Raw genomic sequence first — 21,020 nt, 5'->3', positions numbered from 1 at the left:
ACAATTTAAGTAGGTATAAGCTTTAAAATGAATAGGTTTAAGTGCGGAAGGGTTTTGCGGTACAGCGTGAGCTGCGGGTCCCCAGCCGGGGTCTCCAGGTGGAAGCTCTGTATCTGTAGCAGGTGCGTGAGGAACAGGAACAGCTCACGGAAACGGCTACATATTAGTGATTATAGTGTACTTAACGAAGGGGTACCTCAAGGTGGCATATTGGGTCCTGCGTTATTTAATATGATCACTTTCCTAAAATCTAATTAAGGAATAAATACATGGTTTTTAAAGCTCTTAAAAGTACATAAATAAGTTAGGTGTTAGTAAAAACGAATAAACTTCCACTATTAGTTAAACCCCGTGGCCCTAGGTTTGAAGACAGCGCGGAAGGGTTTGGCAGACAGCGTGACTCCGTTGACGGGGTCGGTGCTGGGCTGCGGGTCCCCGGGCGGGGTCTCCAGGTGGAAGCTCTGCAGCAGGTGCGTGAGGAACAAGAAGAGCTCACAGAAATGGCTACATACTGGTGATTATAGTGTTGTTAACGACGGGGTACCTCAAGGTAGCATATTATGTGCTGCGTTATTTAATATGAACACAGTATGTAATATTTAAATGGTTAAACGTTATTTAATATGAACCTATCCTAAAAATCTACAGTATGTAATAAATAAATGGTTAAAAGGTCCTAAGACTACGTATATAAGAGAGAAGTTCATATGTTAGTTAAATCCCGTGGCCCTAGGTTTGAAGACGGCGCGGAAGGGTTTGGCGGACAGCGTGACTCCGTTGACGGGGTCGGTGCTGGGCTGCGGGTCGCCGGGCGGGGTCTCCAGGTGGAAGCTCTGCAGCAGGTGCGTGAGGAACAGGAACAGCTCACAGAAATGGCTACAGACTAGTGATTATAGTGTACTTAATGAAGGGGTACCTCAAGGTAGCATTTTATGTCCTGCGTTATTTAATATTATCACTTTCATAAAAATCTAATTATGGACTAAATATATGGTTTTAAAGCTCTTACAACTCCGTAAATAAATAAGGTGTTAGTAAAAACTAATAAACATTCATTATTAGTTAAACCCCGTGGCCCTAGGTTTAGAGACAGCACGGAAGGATTTGGCGGACAGCGTGACTCTGCTGACGGGGTCGGTGCTGGGCTGCGGGTCCCCGGCCGGGGTCTCCAGGTGGAAGCTCTGCAGCAGGTGCGTGAGAAACAGGAACAGCTCGGAGAAACGGCTACAGACTAGTAATTATGGTGTACTTAACGAAGGGGCACCTCAAGGTGGCATATTGGGTCCTGCGTTATTTAATATTAACACTATCATAAAATAGAATTATGGAATAAATCAATGGTTTTAAAGCTATTTAAATTAACGTAAATTAGGTCTTAAAATTATGTTCGAAAATAACAATAAACTTTCATCATTAGTTAAACCCCGTGGCCCTAGGTTTGAAGACAGCGCGGAAGGGTTTTGCGGAGAGCGTGACTCCGTTGACGGGGTCGGTGCTGGGCTGCGGGTCTCCGGGCGGGGTCTCCAGGTGGAAGCTCTGCAGTAGGTGCGTGAGGAACAGGAAGAGCTCGGAGCGAGCGAGCGCTTCGCCGATGCAGCGGCGGCGGCCTAGGAATTTCGAAGACAAAGGTTTTTTTTTCATCGTAGAAATATAAAAGGGGTGTTGCTAAAAGTGGTGTAATAAGCCGAATTCTACTCCCATCTCCTTTCCGCTTACTATACTAATTTTAACAGCCTATATGATTGTAGGTTACATTGTAAAAGAAGAAAGGTAAATTTTAAACTTACCACTGCCAAAAGGAAGAAACGAATCTGGTGAAATCAGCTTGCCACTATTAGAGATGAATCTTTCCGGGTTAAAAACGTGAGGATCCTCCCAGTGAGGTCCATTGTGCAAATCGTGCAGGGCCAGTAAGATAAAAGTGCCCTGAAATTAAATGAGTTTAATTTATACTTTCTATAAAGAGCAGTTTACACATAAATAGAGGGGGCACGACAAGAGTCTATCCGTAGGACGTCTGGCGCACCCCCAGCAGTCAGTGCCTCACAACTATTCTGACTTGCTAATCCTCTCACCACAGGTACAAACGTAGTTCGTAAACCTCATTAGCAATAGCCAGTATAAATTCTATAAATATTTGAAAAATATATTGAATTGGTTTCTCAGGAAGCAAAAAACCATGAATAAGTATAGAAACTGCAGAAGCACTAACCCTCGGTATGATGTAGGAGCCAAGTTGCGCGTCCTGCACCGCCATGTGCGGAATGCCGACGGCAGCCACGGAAGATATGCGTAGAGCTTCCAGAATCACCGCCTCCGTGTATACCATCCTGACAAAATTTAAGTGTAGTTTATTTGTCATTCTTTCAACTGATAAAATAAACGATAAAATCATATAAAAGTTAGTGACTTACGACATGCCTAAATATTATGTATAAGTGGTCGCGGAAATAACGATAGGCAAAGATACTTGATAGCTACGAACAAGTCCTCTAAGTCTATACCTACTAAGCGTTGCCAATCAGAAGAACAACTCTATAACCCATATAAGTTTTGTCATTGCAGCGCTGCAAGATTGTCTATGGCTACTGTTTGATAGTGGTATGACTGCTGGTCTCAAAAACAAATGAAAAACCAACCTGCCCCGATCAGCGAGCTGCGGAACCCTTTCCCCAATCACATCATCTATCTCCCGATGCAGCCGCATCTGCACATCTTCATCCCTCATGCAGTGCAGCGCGAGGAACACGGCCGTGTTGCTGACCGTCTCCATGCCCGCCTGCAGCAGGTCCAGGCACACCACCTGCAGCTCCGCGTCTGTAACTGTAGCTGCAAGTGAGGTCTAGTGCTGGTCTAGAGTAAGATATTACGGGAGTGGCGGTAGAATGAATGCTGTTATAAGGATGATAAAAGAAAAGGACACGCAAAGCAGCGCCTTAAAGATCAAACGGAGCTATAGGTACCGATTTGGACGGCCATTGACAGAGCGTCTGGCATAATATGACATAGCGAAATAACTGCACAATCTCGTCTAGAAATTGCAATAATGCAAGAAGTAGTTGGCCGCATCTGCACATCCTCGTCTCAAATGCAATGCAGACGTTGAATACCTACGTGGTTCGTGATTTCGGATTTGGACAAAAGTAGAAACATCGTCAATAAAAACAGGCAATAAGGAAACTATGTAACGTACTGTACACGTATGAATGTATTAGATGCTTACAAGATCTGTCCTTGTTCTCAGCCATCTCAATCAGGAATGCATCGATTACGTCCCGGGGCTTGTCATACTTGATAGTGCTTTCGTGCTCCCTTATTACATTCTGAAATTTTAGAATACCTTTTTATTTATCTATGGAAGTTCACTTAAGTTAACAGAAGATTACAATTTATCTTACGAAGTTCACATAAATTAAAAAAAATATTAGAAGAAGAAAAGCCCTTCCTTCACAGGAAGGAGACCCGTGCCCCTTCATAGCAGTGGCCAAGTAATGGGTCGCGATTACTCGTGATGATGTGATGATGAACAGAAGACTTAGAACACTTAAAATCACTACAGCTAATGTTTTTTATTATCCATATATTATTAGTACAAAATTTGAATATGTTAATTTACATGGTTTCATCCGTTACAGAGCTATGTTGTTGATTTGCCAGTTTGCTATACGTTCAACAGTGGGGGAGTCGGTTAAATTTAATGTTAATTATAATTATACTTAGGTATTATTATTAAGTATACTCTTACTTTAATAAACATATACATGCTGTGATGCAGCTCCTTCAGTTCACGATATCCAGTGTATCCTGGGATGATGTGTCTCAAATATGGAAAGAAGTTGATGATGCCTCCGCTCATGTCCACTACTTTAAAAGATCGTTTAATAAGGTAGCAAATCTTCCTTAATCGGTCGTCTTTTAAGTCGTATCTGAAAGCGATTAACTACATTGCATAAAGAATCCAACTGCTTACAAAACATATATGACTGTTTTTTTTATTATCAGTGAGCCATACATATTCTATACATGATAAATACATATTCCTTATTAATCCGTATATTGATGTTGTAAATTTTTTACATAGACACCACATATGCAGAGTTGTATAAATAAATCATCTCTAGACATCTCATCACATGCCAAATTTTGTTTTTATTACATGAGACCACTGACGTATTATACCTAAAGCAATACCGGGTAGGTCGGTAGAGCTGATAAGTATTATTTGTTATTTAAGTATATTTATCTCTGTCGGGATTGGTAAGATAAGGTCCTATGTAGAGTCTGGTATCCAATCAATTATTTACTGTTGAAAAATATACATTCTTTTTCAATATTGTATCATATATGAATATTGTATCGCGGAATTTAATATAAACTAATTAAATTAAATTATTTGGACGGGTACCTAAACGCTGTTTTATAACGATCTAGGTGTGCCAAGATATAGCGTGGCAGTGCACGCTAGAAAAGGAAATATTTCTGAACATACCACGTCCATTTTAAAATATGGAGTTATGTACCAACATATACACATCAGCTTAAATTGAGGGTAGCCTTTGCATAAAAACATATAACATATTTACTTACCTCTTCCCTGCAACAATCCTCCACAGTATATTAACAACGGGAATATCAAACATGTGATCCATCTCTATCGGCTCCCCAGCGTCTTCCATCCTCAGCTTGATGAGCTCGTTGCACTCCTCAGTGATCAGCGCCTCCATGCTCGCGGTTCCGTAGCCGAAGGTCTTCAGGTACTTCAGGGCCACACGACGGGTTGAGTTCCAGGAGGGACCGTCCGCGAAGACTATGCCTGGCGGAGTTTAGTAGAGTTGGTTGTTGAGCCTCATCGGCATCAGAAACCGGCTTCCAAAATTGCACCAATTAGGGGCCAGTTTCACAATGTTTGGATAATCGATAGCTATTTCTGGATAGCCTTTCAGAAAATTTCACTACTACTGAACCCAGCGGACTGAAGAATTTTGTATGCTACCTTTGGAGCTTTTTAAAGGGCTTAAGAGATTTGTTTTTACATGGGATGGGATGTACCTACTGGATAAAAAAAATGTGTCCAATCTAACGGAAGTGGATCCAGCCAACCTATGTTAAAATATCAATAAAGTACCTAATGAAACACAAAATTACATAATACATCTCACCAATTTTCTTCCCAAAAGACCTCAGCGTGTAAAAGAATCCGTCCGGTCTCCCGTTAAAGACCTCCCTAGACAGGACCTCCTTGATTCTATCCGCCCCGGACACGACCACCAGGTTGATGCTGCCCAGCTGAAGGCCCAGCACTTCTCCGTACTGGCGGCTCCACTCTTGCCATACAACGTGGTGGTACTTTAGACGACGCAAGTTCAGCCACACCGAGAATAGGTTGCCGATTATGGGCAACGGCATAGGACCTAAAATTTGTAGACGTGTGATATGTCGTGTAAATGGATAAGTATAGTTTTGAGAGGAGAGTCTTCTCAATATACTTAGGCAGGTAGAATTTTAGCTACCAATTTGAGCTAGATAATAGCACCAGATGAATTCTTGCTAAAATCAAAAACGCGATATTTTGTAAGAATATTTGTTTCTCTTTCATGTAAGTAAATTAAATTATTTTTATCTGACGCAAAAAGTGCATATTTCAGATTCAAGAAAAAACTTAAATTAAGATAGTTATAAAATGTTATTCATTATATCCATACCTGGCGGATAAAATTTTGGTGTTCTCCACATGTACACAGACATGCCGACAATGAACGTGAATATAGTAAACCACCACATCTTCACTTGGGGAACGTCTACCAAAGACTACCAGGAACGCATAGCGAAGAACGGGAGCCAAGCCATAATGTCGTCAGGTCATTTAAATAATAATGGGAATGCTAATCCATACAAAGATATAGGGTACAGATTAAAGGACATGTGGATGTCTCAATTTTTCAGCTTATTCTGGACTACTCAGAGTTTCCAAAACTACTGAAGTACCTAGGTATACCTGTAGATCCATTACGTACGTTCCTACCAAGGAATAGGAACCAGCTAATCGAGCAGAAATGCACTACGAATTGAATAGCTGAGTGTCGTAGCTTCTTATTGCCATATAGTAACCAATTAAGTACTTACCCAAAAAAAGTTTTAGTTTACCTATCTACAGACTATTGCAAAAAAGATATAATAAGCCGAAACCTGCGTGTGCAGCATGTTATCGCGAATTAAAAAGGAGAGTGAGAGAGTGCTTCAATCAAAAAGGAGATTAAACCAGATGCCTGCGACAGATATATTATAACCAGTATAACATGCTGCAGTTGCTGCACATGTAGGTTTCGGATTAGCATACCTACTTACACTTTTTGCAACACCTGTATTGCACCAGGCTATTTGCATGAATGGAACCACTTCGAGTGACGAATAACCCGTAGGTCTAATATATAGGTCTGGGCCATGGAAGTAATAGGTACCTACGTACGTAAGTACTTATTACTTCCATGGTCTGGGCAGTCAGCGACTGATGACATCTAATCTGAATGGCTAAACGCTGACAAACCCTACTTTAGCTTTAGTGTTTGTCACCGACTCACTAAGAGGAAGTTAACCTATTGCCTTTGCAAGATTCATAAAGTTACGTGATGCATAACTATTTTAAGTAGATTCCCTAAAATAGAGAAGGTTTGTCTTGTGCCCAAATATGTATATTTTACGAGATTCTTTAGACATAGGTACATTATTTGAAAATATAATCGAATCGCAAATATAACAATCACGCATTCAGACGCGATCCTCAGCCCACCTCCACGGCAGGGACATGACTATGTTGTGTTGCTGTCGAGATTAATAAAACGTGTTCTATCGCAGTAATTATGGCGATAACACGTGAATTTTATCAGTCACTATAGTCCCCACCCTTTCACTTTTATGGATGACTTGATAAAAATGAATAATAATCTATAGATACTCAAATTTAAGTGAGTCAGACGGTTTAAAAAAAACCCATATACCTAATATAAATAAAGCAGGTGTACAACGTGTAAAATATGTGTATTCTTGGACAGGGCTTTTAATTAAATAAGACATCGGACATCACCTCAAAAATCCAGAAGGATTTGACTTGATCTGTACTAATACTAAACAAGAGCTACTAATAATCTGCAGAAACGTCGGCAAAAATTGCTTCACAGCAGGACACACCCTTATCGCTCCACAACAGTTATTATTTAAAAGAAACAACAAGTGGATTGACAACAAGACAAGACGTAGATAATTAAAGGCCAGAGCGTGCGAAGAGATCAATCTTTTATAACTGACGCAATGATACCGGCCCATCGCATTTAGTGGTCAGACCCCGAGCTAAGTACAACGAGTTATCGCCACTCGCCGTTTCGTTTAATATTTTGATAATTTTGCCGTGAACTAGTGCTGTGATGGCGCCCATCAACGCGAGTGAAGTCAAGGGGTACGCCCCTAAGGAGGTGTTGCCGGAAGTCGAAACCGACAATGGAAAGGGTATTGGGTAAGTCCATTTATAAATTTATTACAATTTATGCGCGTTTCTTTTTGCCACTTATGAGTCTTATGACAAGTAAATTAGTTTCAAAGAATTTATTTATAAATGAAAAATACCATTTTACGTAATAACCCGATTGCACGAAGCTTCATAGGTCTGTAGAGCAGCAGACGTACGAGGTGTTAACAGAGGTCAATAGGGAACAATGAGCATAAATACAGACTTCGCTTCGCAAATAGATTCCCTCACAGGCATCTAAATCTAACCTGCCTTGAACGCACATCAAGCTGTATCAGCATTATGTACCTATTATTAATTTGAAAAAAGATTCTAGTTGAAATTGACTTTCAAAAGAATAGTAAATGAAATGAAGCCATTTTTATTTCGGAATAATGTGGAGTGTCTGTAATCGAAGCATCCGGCACTCTAATCCGGTAATATGGAATAGCAGAAACGCCAGCTCTGCTTTAACATCTCGTAGAAATCATAATCACTTTATGGTTTTTACGTGCAGTGGAGAGTATGACCTGGTTTAATAATTATACTCCTCATAAAGTATTCATTTTTTTAACCTTATGTTATGAGCAAGAAACTATTGACTAATCCTAATCCTAACTAATCCTAACTAATATTATAAATGCGAAAGTAACTGTGTCTGTCTGTCTGTCTGTTACTCTTTCACGCCAAAACTACTGAACGGATTTGAATGAAATTTGGTATACATACGGTCTAGACCCAGAGAAAGAACATAGGGTACTTTTTATCCCGGAATTCCCACGGGAAAACTTTTTGAGGCGAAGCGAAGCGCGCGGGAACAGCTAGTTAATAATAATAATAATACGGTAAGTAGGTACAATTAATCATGAAATCAATGAGGAAAGTAAATGCATTAGGTACGTGTTAAAAAATATCCATGCGAAGTTTTTCTAAAAAGCGAACATATTTTACTAAATTGATAAATTTAATAAAGAATGATGATAAATACTTTGATAAGAAATGGTTTCGTAAAACAAAAACAAGTTCAAGCATCCATCTATATGTATAAGTAGAGGCACTATCGATCCTTTCCGTCATTCCTGCATCATTGAAAGTAAAACCATATTTACATACAATTTAGGTGTGCTAGGAAATAATATCAAGGCTCTATGCAGAAAACTGTTACATTAATTCAAGGCCTACTGAAGAGGTTTTTTCCAGAATATGCAATTTACGACTACCCAAGTACCCACCCACCGGCCAGTTCCTCGGCATTCCGAACAGAACTTGTCAGTCCACATTAACGGGTATCGACCGTATTTTACTCCACAACTTTAATTAACTCCATATCGGCTGCCTCAGTTGCACTGGGCTGTCATCAACAGAGATCAGGGAAGTTAATAAGTTATCAAGTTTACTAGTACATATTTGTATAATGAAATACATAAGTAAGCGCAAATTTGTCCTTGTCCCTTAAAAACTCAATAGACTTTGCAATGCAGGCGCATCCGGAAACTACAGAATCAAAAGTTTGCCAGCCAATTACCATAGGGCAACCGCGCAGTAAGTGTTGTACGTTTGTATGGTAGGTATTTGTCAGGCTGAAGTTTCTCAGCAAACCAGAGGTTACTATTAATTATTATGTTCCAATTGAAATCAAAGATTGATAACGATAATAATTTGAATAATCAGCAAGAACCGGAAATTCTATTTCTGAAGTGATATCAGAGTCCGAGCTACCTTTTGTTTTCTTAGTAGTAATAATTTTATTGCTCATTCTCATTCACTAATTATAAAATTACCATATTATGTATTGTGTAGGTAGGCTTCCCACTGTTTTATATTAATCCAGTATTTAAAGGTTCTGCTAAAACCACTCATTATGTAAGAACCTAGCATAGCAATACCTATCGTTTGGTCTTCATTTTAAACACAGTTTCTTGAACTAGACAAAAACTGTTACACATGCCATGTATTGTTTTTTGATCAGGTTTCAATTGGACTACTCAGCGTTTGTCTAGCATGCTCTACCATGTGTCTATTAATTAACAAATCATTTTCAACTTTAAATCATTAGATTTTAGTTTCAAATTTACGTGACGAAAAGTATCTCTCGATCGTTTCATTCATATTAATTTAGTGAGCCGTTTACTCATAATTTGACTGGTTACGTGATTGATAGTCAAAGGCGATGCCACGTAATAAATTCGACTTGTCTAGAGTGTAACCTGACGTGTTAAGAATAGGTACAGTGAAGCAATCAAATTTAAGTTAGTCAATTATTTAAAATGCGTGTTTCTGGTGATGTTCCCCCTACTCCGTGGGAAGATTGCATTCTGCACCGCGACGTAAATTTAATGTAAGTCAGATTATAGTTTATTGTAATTGAATGGGTCAAAAAACTTGACTGTATTAACTTTGCGATGTAAGGGAAGATGGACCTATAGCAATAGCCTTGTCAAATAGTCTGCCCGAGGAAAAAAAAGGTATTCTTGAACCACTTCGATTGTTGCATTCCCAACTATCACCGGCTCAGGTTTAATGTGAGCATTGAACTTGACATTCGTCTTGTCCAAGTTCACACCCAGCCTTAATGGTTGGAAAGCAGCATCAAGGCAAATAAGCATGTAATTCTCATGGACTTGGTATAAAATAAAATTGATTTCTTTCATATTCTATTATTCTATTGATGTCCTGCAAATAATGGCATGTTACTTAACGAAATAATCCGCGAAGAGGTGATGAAAAGGGGCACGTCATAGATAAATATCGATTTCAGTCCAACGTTTAAAAGTTTTAGTACTTACTCGAGTGCTTAGTACTAATTTAGGTATACTATTTTATTTATAAGTTGCCATAATATAGAGTATTCTATTTATTCTAACATCTCTTTCTCTTTTTATTTATGCATATTAATATTGCTGTCTAAGCCAAATAAAGTTTTTCTCTCTTTCTTTCTATTCTAATTCTATTATTTTTGTTGTTCCAGGTACTCATACGACACGTTGCAAGAGACGGCCAACTTCCTGCTCTCGCGCACGAGCGTGCGGCCCCGCATCGGCATCATATGCGGGTCTGGGATGGGTTCGTATTGGAAAGACGGTACTTATTCACTCACCTACGTACTATTTGCTTACTAACGTATCTTGTAGTACTGATCTATTGTGAATGGAAAACATCGTGAGGAAATTATTAACTCAACTTATAGCAAAATGCATGTTATATCTATATGTGATATGAGAACACTCTATATTAACCATGGTATAAGATCAGGCATATAATGACTTTGGACCTAAATGAGTCCATATAGACCATAGTCAGCGTCACTAACTCTCAATCTAAAATGTTTGAATCCGTGGCGTGTACACTGAGCACGTCACTCAAACATTGCAACTGTTACATGCACACGTCACGTGACGCATCTGATGAATCCGATCTGCACGAGCCGTAACTACACTCTGTCCTAAAGTCCTAATTAACAATCAGCATGTGATGTCAAGTAATTCACGCGATGCGAACAATCTCTCGTACTGAGTTCAATTAGCGCATACCGACGAGAGGGGAATGCTGTCGGTGCAATCGATGCGTTTATTGCCATGTAAAACCAGATTTCAGAGCTGTTTCTACCTCTACACATACGTAAGAAGTAATGAGATTAGTGAGGACAACATTGATGAGGGACAGTTGTTCTCAGTATGGTGTGTTAAAAAAGGGACATTTGTAGATAGGTTCTTGATGACACATTATTTCTATCCCCAACTCCCTCCGTTTAACTTTTAAACTCTAGCATTTGGTACCCTGCAACCGTATTATCTCTTAAAAAGAGAAGTACAGTTCATAGCCAACCATATAACTTGCTACGGAGCTGAGTACTCTGAGCAATAAACAAAATCTGACAAACCAACCCCTATTTCAAGTTACACCTAATTCTCAGCCATGCTCAAGAACCTATACTCCTGCAGGTTCCCTGGCCGACCACATCGAGGACCCGGTCCGGTTCAAGTACGAGGACATCCCCAACTTCCCCGTGAGCACGGTGGAGGGGCACACCGGCCAGCTGGTGTTCGGCAAGCTGGGAGATGTGCCTGTCATGGCCATGCAGGGACGGTTCCACTACTACGAGGGATACCCGCTGTGGAAGGTGAGAGCGTTAAGCGAGCTGCTCTTGGTTGAGGATGAAAGAAGCTGTTTCGGGGAGTTGCTGCGCTAACTATCACTCTGTCTAAAGTAGTAATTGTATGACTGCTCTACGAAACCTAACTTGGCAACCTAGACTTTTCAAACGAGCAGCCAGCAATGCAACGTGGGTCTAATCTAGATTCTATAGTAGTACCTATCTAAACTCCAAATACATAACACTTACTGAAATACACTGCTTTCCTATCACAACATAATTTACCTAACTATCACAGCATAAATTAATCTGCAATCACCACATATACTGTATACATTTACCCATCACGCACACTCTCACAGCTTGGACATGATCACTTGTAACAAATATACTTCACGACCCTAACCCACAGTCATACGATGTTTGCTTCAATAATGGTCTTTATTGTAATGAGGATACGGAACACATAAAATGTTCCTTATTCATTAGCTGCTTGAACACTTATCATATCGATCGTAATATTCAAGTATTTCACTACCTACCCTAAATTTTTTGTTGTTTAAACTTAATCATAAGTAACTCACTATAAATATAATTTGTAAAACCTACTGGTTAACTGATTGCTATAAACTTTTATAGCAATCAGTTAACTAGTCCTATTATAACTATACTACTAACTATATATAAGTATTCGATTACTTGCTAACTACCTACAGAATATTTTTTTTTCTAAAATATTTACTTATTATGTACGTAAATTATAAATTTTAAATAGTTCCTAACTACTTGTTGTCGTCATCTGAGTATACGAAGGATGCCTGGCTACCCATAGCACAGGGTATCCTAGTTTGGGAGCCAGGAACCCATTTCTAAACCAAATAGGCAAATAAATGTTTTCATTTCATTTCAAACTAAAGTGGGAAAAGTGACATGTCATCGCATCGGTGTAGGTTCTACAGCTTCTGTCTGTCTGTTTGTTTTATCATTAGGTAGGTACTTTGCAAAATGTTGTAAACTGCAAATGGTTGGAGGAAAAAGTATGTATTATTCTAAAATGGACGTACATGCACAAGCTTCTAATTCTGAATATATGAAACATTTTCCTATAAACTGGGAAAGTTCGTGTTATTTACTAAATTACAACCTATCTACAGACGAAAAAAAACACATAATAAACAATAGTTGATACTTGATAGCTTTTAATCCACGCTGCGACTTTGTAATTGTTTTATTGACACCAATTGAATAACATGTGAAGGTTATTGCGGTTTCTACGCGAGATTACTACCTATGTAAAAAGACTGAAAAAGACAGATAGTCATAATTCCATAAAACAATTTGGGAATGATTGTGTGCGCTATAAAAAAATATAGGTACCTACCTACCCATTTAATAATCGACTCAACGCTCAACAAACGTAACGATCAATCTAAAAATTATTTGAGATATAGATATTTTGCTACGGACATAAACTAATAGGTATCTAATTAAACTATCGTAAACATTTTGAATTGTCACTGGAAGTAGCAAATTTTGGGTGTATTATGTTTATTGTTTATCTAACGATATAGCCATGAGGGGGCACCGGACGATCGATAAATAATCATTTAGTTCCATCTCAGATAACGATTCTTTTCATTCAAAATAAAGTTACATCACTCTATAATAATTATTATAGTCGTGTTATCTTCTGATTGCGGCTAAGCAGCTGGGTAGCTAAGTCTGGTTCATAGCATGTTAAATTTGTGATTATGATGGCCATTTTTATTTATCTTGAATAATTATAGCTGATTCATAATTACTAGTGATTTTATACTTATCACACAGTAACAATAGGTATCTAAACGATCATTAGTTTAAATCTAATATCGTCATCTTATTCCTCCAACTCAATTCCATTATAAGTCCAAATCAGATCCCGACACTTGGTACATTTACTCTAAACAAACAAATATAGAGTATGCACAAAGTAGAGTTCCATTCCATCCTACGATAGTTGATAGGGCTGATGCGATGCGTAACCTTGTCAGCCTGACGCAATACTACCCCAAGCCAAATAGCGTTATCGGACCATTCGTAGTGGAAAATACTCACTCCGCTATCACCAGAATAAGAGACGAGAAATAACCGCTGAGCTGATGCAACAGCGACCCCCAGCGGCGAGGGTTATCGCTCCTCTTGTGTACACAAGTTAAAAATATGACGATATTGTTAAATAATATAATCATGCTAATCTGAACCGTTTAGAATGTTCCCTCTTATCTGTTTAGCGTTTTGTTTGTATTGTCGCAGAGATCTGTTTTGTTCAACTTCCGTTCAAAGGTGACTTCGTGGTAGATCTATGTGATGATATGCGGAACGTAGAATGGAGAACTCCTTATCGACAAATATGCATCAACTTAGGTCTAAAATAGACAGAAGATTCTAGACGTCCTCTTTTGAAACAAGTGTCTCAATATTCCACACATAATCGTATTCTGAACATCTCATGAATCCCTCTGAATAATACAAACCTAAATGACGTATTCCATGTAAACAAAACCTACCAATCCACTAAACAACCACCTCATCTCATTCCAGTGCTGCCTGCCCGTGCGGGTGATGAAACTCATCGGCATCAAGGTCCTGATGGCGACCAACGCCGCCGGCGGGCTCAAGTCCGCCTACAAAGTGGGAGACATCATGATAGTCAAGGACCACATCAACATGATGGGCTTCGCTGGCAACAACCCCTTACACGGACCCAATGATGAGAGGTTCGGGCCTCGCTTCCCGCCCATGAACCGCGCTTATAACTACGAGTACAGGAAAATTGCTAAGGAGGTAAGGACTAGGGCTAGGTGTATAGAAGAGTTGGTAGATTTGCTTTGGTAAGGTTGGGTTGGAAACTTCGACCTCGCCGATTATCGGATGAAAAAGGTTTTTTTTTCTGTGAAATTACTGTTACATGATCATAATGCTTGAGTAAAAGTGCTGATTGGTCCAGCTTTCTACGACTAGAGTTAGCCAGCCAGAAGTTTGATTAGTTATCAAATTAGAACGACATTCCGGATCCTTCTTTGAACTCTATACATTCAGCAAGACGGAATTTCTCGTTATTATACTCATTACACTCGAGACCGCGTTGTTCTATGAATATATACTAGCTAGAACAACAGTTTTCATTAACGTATCAGCCGATAAGGTTATCGGGGGTTACAAGGCTGATAACTGATGATATCTGCGCTCTTCTACACAGACCCATTAGGGCATCATCTAAAAGCAATCGGGCTAATTATGGAAATAAATATCATTCACTCATTAGGTGATGTTGATAGAGATTGATACTGGATAGAAACAACTGGGTCTTGATATAAATTTAACCCTGGCTAGATATTGTTATAAATTTAACTTTGCGCTATTCAAAAGCGGCATTCATTTCATTCTATTATTATGTTATATGTAGAAAACTACAACGATAAACAGATTCAAATAATACCGTAAAGTTCTGCTAGCCTAGCACGGGGCGCAAGAAAACTTCTATCACGTCTTGCGGTGCGCTTTTTGCATCCCGTGCTAGGCCTTCAGCTCACGAAAGATGACCAAAAATCCTGATCAATGCATGTCAACCCAATTTTAATGGCTTCCTCTAACATTCCGTCAATTTCCGTCCAATCCCAGGTGGCGAAGGAGCTGAGCATAGACAACATTGTGCGCGAGGGAGTGTACACGTGTCTCGGCGGACCCAACTTCGAGACCGTGGCCGAGCTCAACATGCTCAAGATGGTCGGCGTGGACGCCGTCGGCATGTCCACCGTTCATGAGGTAATTTTATTATTATCATCTTAACTATTAGGTAAAAGACGGCTGTTGTTGGATGTCTGGAGAAAGGCATTCCGTAAGGAGTGGGAATAACTCTGGGTGTTTAATCGATAGCAAGTCGTATGGGGACAAGATGCTTACAGCAGATAGGTTGCGCGAAGTCACTACTATTTGTATGTAATGCATGTGGCAGCATTTTTTGCTGCAACCGTATGTCCTGGCACCTTTATAGTTTTATCCCTGGGGCCTATTGCCATATAAAATGTTTTTTTTTTATAATAAGCACTCTTTTGATTTTATAACGACTCCATTTTAAATGCAAAATAATACTAAGTACCTATATCGGATAATCGAAATCAATAATTTTGTCAGTCTAAAGTCCAATAAAACTGAAATATAACGCCCACCTTTTAGGTGTTATGTAAGTATTATACAAGAGTTTAAGGTCAGTGGGTAAATTATCAGAAATAAAAGCATAACATTTGCATTATTTGTCAAGATTAATCATTTGTTTGCTAAAGATATTCGTTTTATTGATCAAGAAATTTGAATACTGATACGACCGCTACTACAAACTATACTATTATAGCGGCCACTCATTCATGAATATAAATAAATTTCTGAATTCTTTTGAAAAATCTATAATTATTTGTGAGTGAGATAAGAGGGGGTCGTTTTTACGATGCGATGTCGTTTTTACGACGCGATATCGTTTCGTATTTATGTGTGAGCGCCATTCGGTTATTCTAATTCAGTGTTTTTCAACCTGTGGGTCGCGACCCCCTGGGGGGTCGCGAAGCCTCGGTAGGGGGGTCGCCAGAAGTCGAAAAAACAGGGTACTTTAGTAAAAAAACCCAATAAAGACGATTAATATTTATTTAATAAATAGATTAAATAAATATACCATTTTGCTCCATCATTGCAAGTTAGATGGATTTTTACAGCAAACTACTACTAAATCGGGTCAAAATCTTGTAGTTTTCCAGGGAAATATTTCGTCGAAATAACTCGAATCAGCTATCTGGCATTCGAAATGGTGTCTAGTGGGCTAAATCATGAGCAAATTTACCCGTGGTTACTGATGAAACAATGCTAAGTATATAGATATTTTTAGTTGTAGCTGAGAACTTGTGCAGTCAAATCGGGTAATTTTGATGGAATTGGCTGAAACTTAACCACAGGTTGTTCTAACAGTTTTCAATGAGTTTTCTGATTGGTCATTTTAAGGTTTCAGTTCCTGTGAGTCCCAGCGTATAGCAGCGCCGCCCCTGAAATTCTTCAAGATGTTTCTTGGGTATTTCGGGGTAGTTTTTTTTCAATTTAGGTGGTTTTCTGTTGAAAACGTCGTTTCATCGTTAACTCTTTTATATAAAAACAATATAAAACAATAGTTGCCTATTTTTAGAATTTTAAGATTTTTCCGGACACACCCAAATGAAATTTATTGAAATGTTGATTTTTATCTATGACTTATTGGTACATTTTTGGTGTCGCCTAATCCTAGTAAGCGAAAGTTTGTGAGTATGTATGTATGTTTCTTCTTCACGTCAAAACGGCCGAACCGATTTTAACGAAATTTGCTATGGAGTTAGCTGACACCTTGGATTAACATAGGCTATTTTTATCGCGGTATCCCTACGGGAAACCTTTTTAAAGCGGAGCAAAGCTCGCGGGAATAGCCAGTTTACTCATAATTTACTTAAGTTGGAAATAATTGTCTTTGATATCACAGATTTCAATAAAGAAGGACACATTTTTGCATCAATTTGCGAGGGTCAAGGGGGGGTCGCGAAATATTTTTTTATACCAGGGGGGTCGCACCATGAAAAAGGTTGAAAAACACTGTTCTAATTGATAGATAGAAGATCCTTTTCGCACCCAGTGGTAGAAAGCATGGACTAATAATACCTAACCCTTAATCATTGAGTTATAATGTATTAATTAACCCTTTACAGGTGATTACCGCGCGCCACTGCGACATGCACGTGTTCGCCCTCTCACTGATCACCAACGAGTGCGTCGTCGAATACGACCACGACGCCGAGGCCAACCACGAAGAAGTCTTGGACGTGGGACGCATGCGTCAGGACATCCTGCGCAAGTACGTCACCAAACTTGTGGAGCGGTTCAACAAGACCCTCACCCCTTGAGTGTTGGAGAGCGAATGAACGGAACAACCAGTGTTGTAGTTGTACAGCACCATCGATTGATTGAGATTTTGATCGCGGAAGTCGAGAAGTGGTAATTTAAATATTTTATTAGGTTTTTTTGTCTTTTCGTAAGCATTTAATTTATTATTTTGTTTTTTACTTTAAGGATTTATTATACATATTATATACTATACTTACTTAATAATTATAGCCCTTACTTCAAGTTTAAGTATTTACTGCTTGTGTTTATACATTTATGTAAGGATAAAATAAAGTTATGGTAGATATAGTGTAGAAAATTCAATATTATGTATTAGGTTAATATAAATATATTTTAAGTAGGTAACTTGCCAATTAATAAATGATCTGAAGTGAGATCAATTTCCTGTTTACATCTATACTGCCAATAGTAAAACTTTATGTATTTGAATTAAAAAGGATCTGTTAAATTCAACTACAAAGTTATAATAAATAAACTATTTATCATAGACTTCAAACTTTTTATTTCATATCTTAACAATTCAATAAATTTTATTGTATTTAGTTTAACTTAAATATATTTTTCACATTATTACAGTCCCTAGATGTTTTCAGCCGTGATTTTACCTATATTATTTTATATAATGTGATGGTGCCCAAAGTCATATAATAACCCCACTGGTTTTTTCAGAGGTACCACGTGCAACTTGTACTGACATAAGTATGTTTTGTATTTATTCATTACGAAATTTAAAATGCATCACTGAAGTTGGATCCATAAGTCCATTTTTCAATCTTAAGATAGCTAATATATTCAAAGGAAACTTATAGAGCTTTGCGGTAACAAAATTGCACTGTATCATCATGATCTGCCTTAATCAATAACAATCAATAAAATATTTTAATGTTTACTTACACTAACTAAAAGTAACAACTTCACATCTCGCTGAAGGGCTGTTTCTGCGGGAAAAGGTGAGCCACAGATTTGCAGGCGGCGTCAATGTTGTCATACTTGTACTTGAATCCATAGTCCAGCACTCTCTTAGGCGTCACATTTTGGCCTTTAGTCATGATCATCGCCCTTTCTGGGTTCAATGCTATGTTCAGTATCGTCTCTGGGACCGGGATTATGGCTGGCCTGCTGAGGGCTCTGGCAAATGCCTGGAATAGTCAAGAAAAGTATTTATGAATTGGGGTTTTGACACTGTTGCAACTTCGAGTTTATGATATCAATGGAGGGGGTGGTTGAGAGTTTTATGATCCTTCCATATTTATACAGCATGCCTATAAATACTATGACTAGATATACTTATGTATATTTATTATGTAAAATATATTGTATGTATCGGTATATTTGTATATATATATTTATATAGGTTAATTAGGTATAATATTAAGTGACTTAGGTTTACTATTCTTTTCCTTTTTTTTTTTTAATTCTTCCTTTTTTTTTAATTCTTTTTTTTGTACACCTTATTACCTATTTTTACTGTACCTCCTGCGGGTTGACTGGCAGAAAATGCTTTTAGCGTTAAGTCCACCCTTTGTACTTTTATTTGTAATATTTGTACAATAAAGAGTTAAAATTATTAATTAAATAATAATAATAAATAACTATATTGGGACTTGGATTTCAATTAAATCCCCAAACTATATCAGGAAAGTATTAACCATCAAAGACATAATTAATAAATTCAACTTACTTTTGTAAAATCAATATTCCTAATGACATGTGGGGCAACCCCATTGAGGATTCCTTTGACATCAGGATTTTCTATGGCAAAGTGAATAAGCCTCACTAGGTCATCTAAGTGGATCCAGGGTAAGTACTGCTGGCCATTGCCGATAGGCCCTCCAACACCAAAGAAGAATGGCAAAAACATGTTCTTTATCATGCCACCATCACGGCCCAGCACCGCTCCTGAACGAATTATCACCTGGAAAAGGTTTAATTATAAATATAATGTTTTTTTTCTATGTATTGACTTTGTTATGCTCATACTAAATAGGTACAATATCGATTTTTTAAAACAATTGGTTTTTGCACTTATCATGCCAATTTCAATGGGAGTCATTGTTTTAGTTAAGATACTCACAAGTCTTGTTGGAGGAGAGACCTGTGCAGCTTTCTCCCATTCCACAAGTAGCTTTGAGAAGAAGTCATTGCCAGTCGTGGGGCTGGACTCATCATACTTCTTATGGTCTGATGGTTCATACGCACCAACACCGGTGATGAGTACAAACACCTGTGGTTTGTTGACACTCTTATTTATAGCATTAGATAGAGTTTGAGTTGTGCGTACTCTAGAGTTCAAAATGTTCTGCTTGAATCTGAAAAAAATATAAAGTTAAAAGAAATTAGGATTAGAAGCAGTATATGGCCATGAGCCAATGATAATAATGCTAATGAAATTTTCACAATGAATTCCAAATCTCGAAAATAATACTACTTTTAAGTTACAAGTTAAAACAAAATTAATTTCACAAGTTGAAAATGAAAGTTACTGATACAACATGATCTTAACACAATAAAATCCTTACCCAGGTGTCCAAGCTTTAGTAAAATCCATGAACTGTTGGCCGGCGCAGTTGACTACTCCCACAGTGCCAGCAGGGATGCCGTGCTCGTCCAGGTGTGTCCACGATATATTCTTAGCCGCCGGCATTCTCGAGATGTTAGTCACATTGAAACCTTTAGACACTAAAAGCTCACCCAGTCTTTTGCCGACAAAGCCGGTGCCTCCACCTGGAAAAAGGATTTTCAATGATTTAGAGAATAACGTTTATTATATTATTCTGAAATTATTTTTAAGATCTTATTCTTACCGACAAGTATTCCTTTTGCTGCCATTGCAGGTTATGTAACGAAATATTTCACTTATTCAAGAGAAATAATAAATAAATCTTCATTTATTGACTAAAGCGCTGAGCGATTTGTGCAAACTGCACTTGTTTCCAAGAAGTGTTTGTACTTATTGATTAATAATTACGATAACGTTTACGCGAATTTATCACCGGTAAACAAATAAAAATTGCACTTTCAAAATATTTGCAATTTAACTGTCAGCTGTCATTGTCAACTGTCATTGTCATGTCACACACAGAACTCAGACAGCCGCGCCCGTAAGCCGCGTCCGATGGTGTGACGCTATCTTTATTTGCGCTATACAAGGCAGTGGAGCGCTGGCCACGGGGGCGGGCGGCGCGACTTGGCACGCTAGAGTAGTTGATCAAGATTGACGCCGCTGCACTGCCACGTATAGGTGGGCGGCTGATGGACGTGGCTGTCAGCCGTAAAGGTATTTAGGTAACGTACACTACGCTCTGTTCAAACTATCGGTCGTAAGTCGCGGAATACCTTGGATTGGACTGACCTTCACCTTTCAGACGTCCGAGAGCGATCAGGCACGAACCGTCCCGAAAGACCGTGCAGACGTGATAGCCGCGTCCGTAAACCACGTCCGATAATGTGTCCCCACCCCACCTACTTCATAATATG

The 21,020-nt window shown here is 38.5% G+C and overlaps 3 protein-coding genes across 4 annotated transcripts; 1 reads left to right on the top strand and 2 right to left on the bottom strand.

Moving 5' to 3' along the window:
• Positions 1 to 1,204: 1,204 nt before the first annotated feature.
• On the bottom strand, positions 1,205 to 5,940 carry LOC105393482 (farnesoate epoxidase). Its single transcript, XM_048631670.1, has 9 exons — positions 5,703 to 5,940; positions 5,160 to 5,411; positions 4,588 to 4,813; positions 3,746 to 3,926; positions 3,224 to 3,323; positions 2,640 to 2,823; positions 2,213 to 2,330; positions 1,788 to 1,926; positions 1,205 to 1,607 (listed from the first exon to the last, which is right to left on the bottom strand). The coding sequence occupies exons 1-9, from the start codon at positions 5,779 to 5,781 to the stop codon at positions 1,414 to 1,416; spliced, it is 1,473 nt and encodes a 490-aa protein (XP_048487627.1). The 5' UTR covers positions 5,782 to 5,940; the 3' UTR covers positions 1,205 to 1,413.
• A 1,217-nt stretch (positions 5,941 to 7,157) lies between these two features.
• LOC105393481 (purine nucleoside phosphorylase) lies at positions 7,158 to 17,733 on the top strand. 2 transcript variants are annotated; one of them, XM_011565250.3, is made up of 6 exons: positions 7,158 to 7,507; positions 10,467 to 10,579; positions 11,440 to 11,618; positions 14,172 to 14,414; positions 15,252 to 15,395; positions 17,348 to 17,733. In XM_011565250.3, exons 1-6 carry the CDS (start codon positions 7,419 to 7,421, stop codon positions 17,540 to 17,542), a joined length of 963 nt encoding a protein of 320 aa, XP_011563552.2. In that variant the 5' UTR covers positions 7,158 to 7,418; the 3' UTR covers positions 17,543 to 17,733. The 2 variants fall into 2 exon arrangements, with proteins under 2 accessions (XP_011563552.2, XP_011563553.2); XM_011565251.3 differs by having other exon boundaries at positions 7,159 to 7,507; positions 10,467 to 10,561.
• A 352-nt stretch (positions 17,734 to 18,085) lies between these two features.
• LOC105393480 (epimerase family protein SDR39U1) lies at positions 18,086 to 20,562 on the bottom strand. Its single transcript, XM_011565248.3, has 5 exons — positions 20,348 to 20,562; positions 20,063 to 20,267; positions 19,618 to 19,852; positions 19,225 to 19,458; positions 18,086 to 18,682 (listed from the first exon to the last, which is right to left on the bottom strand). Exons 1-5 carry the CDS (start codon positions 20,370 to 20,372, stop codon positions 18,458 to 18,460), a joined length of 924 nt encoding a protein of 307 aa, XP_011563550.2. The 5' UTR covers positions 20,373 to 20,562; the 3' UTR covers positions 18,086 to 18,457.
• Positions 20,563 to 21,020: the final 458 nt, after the last annotated feature.

Source organism: Plutella xylostella, chromosome 29 (genome assembly GCF_932276165.1).
Source record: "Plutella xylostella chromosome 29, ilPluXylo3.1, whole genome shotgun sequence".
NCBI lineage: Eukaryota > Metazoa > Arthropoda > Insecta > Lepidoptera > Plutellidae > Plutella > Plutella xylostella.
This window is presented reverse-complemented; position numbering and strand designations above follow the sequence as displayed.

What these genes read in the sequence shown, in the direction of transcription:
- LOC105393480 (XM_011565248.3), bottom strand. Translation starts at nt 20,372, where the DNA reads ATGGCAGCAAAAGGAATACTTGTCG. An exon ending in ACTAAAGCTTGGACACCTGG is followed by an intron (nt 19,853 to 20,062) that starts GTAAGGATTTTA and finishes TATTTTTTTCAG; the next exon opens with ATTCAAGCAGAACATTTTGA. An exon ending in GGAATATTGATTTTACAAAA is followed by an intron (nt 18,683 to 19,224) that starts GTAAGTTGAATT and finishes TGACTATTCCAG; the next exon opens with GCATTTGCCAGAGCCCTCAG.
- LOC105393481 (XM_011565250.3), top strand. Translation starts at nt 7,419, where the DNA reads ATGGCGCCCATCAACGCGAGTGAAGTCAAGGGGTACGCCCCTAAGGAG. An exon ending in AGGGATACCCGCTGTGGAAG is followed by an intron (nt 11,619 to 14,171) that starts GTGAGAGCGTTA and finishes ATCTCATTCCAG; the next exon opens with TGCTGCCTGCCCGTGCGGGT. An exon ending in GCATGTCCACCGTTCATGAG is followed by an intron (nt 15,396 to 17,347) that starts GTAATTTTATTA and finishes AACCCTTTACAG; the next exon opens with GTGATTACCGCGCGCCACTG.
- LOC105393482 (XM_048631670.1), bottom strand. Translation starts at nt 5,781, where the DNA reads ATGTGGTGGTTTACTATATTCACGTTCATTGTCGGCATGTCTGTGTAC. An exon ending in ACCAAAATTTTATCCGCCAG is followed by an intron (nt 5,412 to 5,702) that starts GTATGGATATAA and finishes TACAAATTTTAG; the next exon opens with GTCCTATGCCGTTGCCCATA. An exon ending in GTTTCTTCCTTTTGGCAGTG is followed by an intron (nt 1,608 to 1,787) that starts GTAAGTTTAAAA and finishes CGAAATTCCTAG; the next exon opens with GCCGCCGCCGCTGCATCGGC.